The 2251-nt window shown below is 43.8% G+C and overlaps 1 protein-coding gene across 1 annotated transcript in view; it reads left to right on the forward strand.

Moving 5' to 3' along the window:
* LOC101848258 (inositol 1,4,5-trisphosphate receptor type 3) overlaps positions 1-2251 on the forward strand; it is a gene marked incomplete at both ends in the record, with an annotated part of 112704 nt that overhangs the window by 33359 nt on the left and 77094 nt on the right. Inside the window, 2 exon segments of the mRNA XM_035973446.1 lie at positions 321-457; positions 1903-1970. Of these exon segments, the coding sequence (XP_035829339.1) occupies positions 321-457; positions 1903-1970 (205 nt within the window).

The following is a 2251-nucleotide window of genomic DNA, read 5'->3' on the forward strand; positions in this document are numbered from 1 at the left end:
GAGAGCAGAGGGCAAAAATAGATGGCGAGAGCTGGTTTTCAAATGCAGTGGTGCCCCAACGGTTGCCCCAACCTCGGGATAGAAGAAGAAGAAGAACTCTTAATCTTCGGCACTGATATGACCTTGTTGTGTTGCAAGTTCCGTAAGACTGTGGCTAAACCTAAACTTCTTTCCTATCAAACATCTATCGTCTTTATCTCCCCTCCTTCTTTTTTGTGTGTTTTAACTCTAATCTTCGGCGCTGATATGACCTTATTGTGTTGCAAGTTCCGTAAGACTCTGGCTAAACCTAAACGGGTTTCTTTTCTCTCCCTCCCCAGGTCCTGACCACAGACGAGTCGGTGCGGGTGGCGGCCAAACTGGACACCCTGCTCCCTGGTCTGCGTCGTCTGGCCACCTCCAAACTGAACGAGGAGAAAGTCACAGAACTCTGTGACATACTGGAGCAGCTCACAGAGTGAGTCCCCGCCCCTTCCCAATTTTCTCCACATTGTACAGATTGGAAATCTGATTGTGATGGTCTGCAATGTCTGGGAAAAACTCCCCAAACACACAAGCTCAAAAAGTAATGTCTGGGAAAAACTCCCCAAACACACAAGTTCAAAAAGTAATGTCTGGGAAAAACTCCCCAAACACACAAGTTCAAAAAGTAATATCTTGGAAAAACTCCCCAAACACACAAGTTCAAAAAGTAATGTCTGGGAAAAACTCCCCAAACACACAAGCTCAAGAAGGCCAACATGGGATTTGAATCAAGGTCCTCCAGACTGTAACATCCCCAACATATTTAATAGTTTTTGAGGGTCTAAATGCTTAAGTCTATATTCCTGTTGCAAATACGTATTCTCTGTTTTTTAGATGTAGTATTGCTCCAGGAGCTGAAGAAAAAATGATGACCTTTCAAAAGTGGATTTGCGTCTAATAATGGGAATGAATCCCTAAGGCAATGGGAGAGATTTTTGGCTGCAGGTCTACTTTGAGTAGCTTGAGTTTATTGAATGGAAAAAAGCGTGTGTGAAGTGTTTGGAGTGGGTTACTTGGCCAAGGCCCATCTTCTTGGCCTACTGCAATGGTAGAGTTTGGTTTGATTTTTTTTAGGTTTCGAAAATGTAGGCAGCGATGCATGGTCATCTGCTCCTTAGTCCTATGTGGTGCTAAATGGGCCCCACTGTGTGAAGTGTAAGTAGACACGGTCACGTCGGTAGTCTAGCTGTTAGGCTGCGGAACTCGTAATCATGAGGTTGAGGGTTCGGGAGTTCGAGCCGCGGGCCGATGTTGTGTCCCTGGGAAAGGCACTTTACACGAATTTTCCTCACTTCACCCTGATGGGAATGGGTAACTGACCATAGACTGCAGAAGACATTGTAAGTATTTTAGTGTTTTTTGCATCTATTAATGGCAGCTTGCACCGTATGCTTCCCAGGAAGTTGAGATTGTTTCAGAATGTTATCAGGTCTGCTGGGGTAATAGTACAGAAGATTGTAAAGCCCATAGAGCTTGCTGTTGAGTGGGGATTTGCGCCATAGAAGTGATATCTATTATAGACAAGTAGGCTATATCTGGACGTCTCTGTTAGAGGTGGGCTAAACACGGATAATCTATCCGGATAGCCGGATAATTCTCAATGAAACATTGTCCGAATTCAGACTTTTATCTCTCTTTCCTGACCCGTTTGCCGAAGTGGGTGCATCCATTTGTTGAAGTGATGCTATCCCGTTTGCCGAAGTGGGTGCATCCATTTGTTGAAGTGATGCTATCCCGTTTGCCGAAGTGGTTCTAAACCATTTGCCGAAGTGGTTCATATCATATTATTTGCCGAAGAGGTGCACTAACAAATTATCCGGATTTTGCTAAAGCGACTCACTGCCCAGCTCTAGTCTCTGTGTGTGATTTCTTCCCCAGAATGTGTCACCTGAAGGGAGAGAAGGAAGAACAGCACTCGATGAACCAGAATATTCTTTACAACTTTGGTTAGTCATGTCTGATGCCCTAACTTTGTTTTGTCAATCTACAAATTAGCATGCTCATCATAGCAATGTCGGCGGAATGCACAATAAATCTTTTCATATTATGGGAATTTCACAGTGCTCCTGTCTCAAATACAAATAAATCTGTGAAAAAAGAGGAAAATCTGGACTTGGAAATATGTTCCCTTTGTGGGTGTTATGTTTTACTATGTAAATGTGCGTTATGTGCATGGTGCATATACACACACACACACACACACACACACACACACACACACACACAC

This window comes from Aplysia californica, unplaced genomic scaffold (assembly GCF_000002075.1).
Source record: "Aplysia californica isolate F4 #8 unplaced genomic scaffold, AplCal3.0 scaffold01239, whole genome shotgun sequence".
In the NCBI taxonomy this organism is placed as follows: domain Eukaryota; kingdom Metazoa; phylum Mollusca; class Gastropoda; order Aplysiida; family Aplysiidae; genus Aplysia; species Aplysia californica.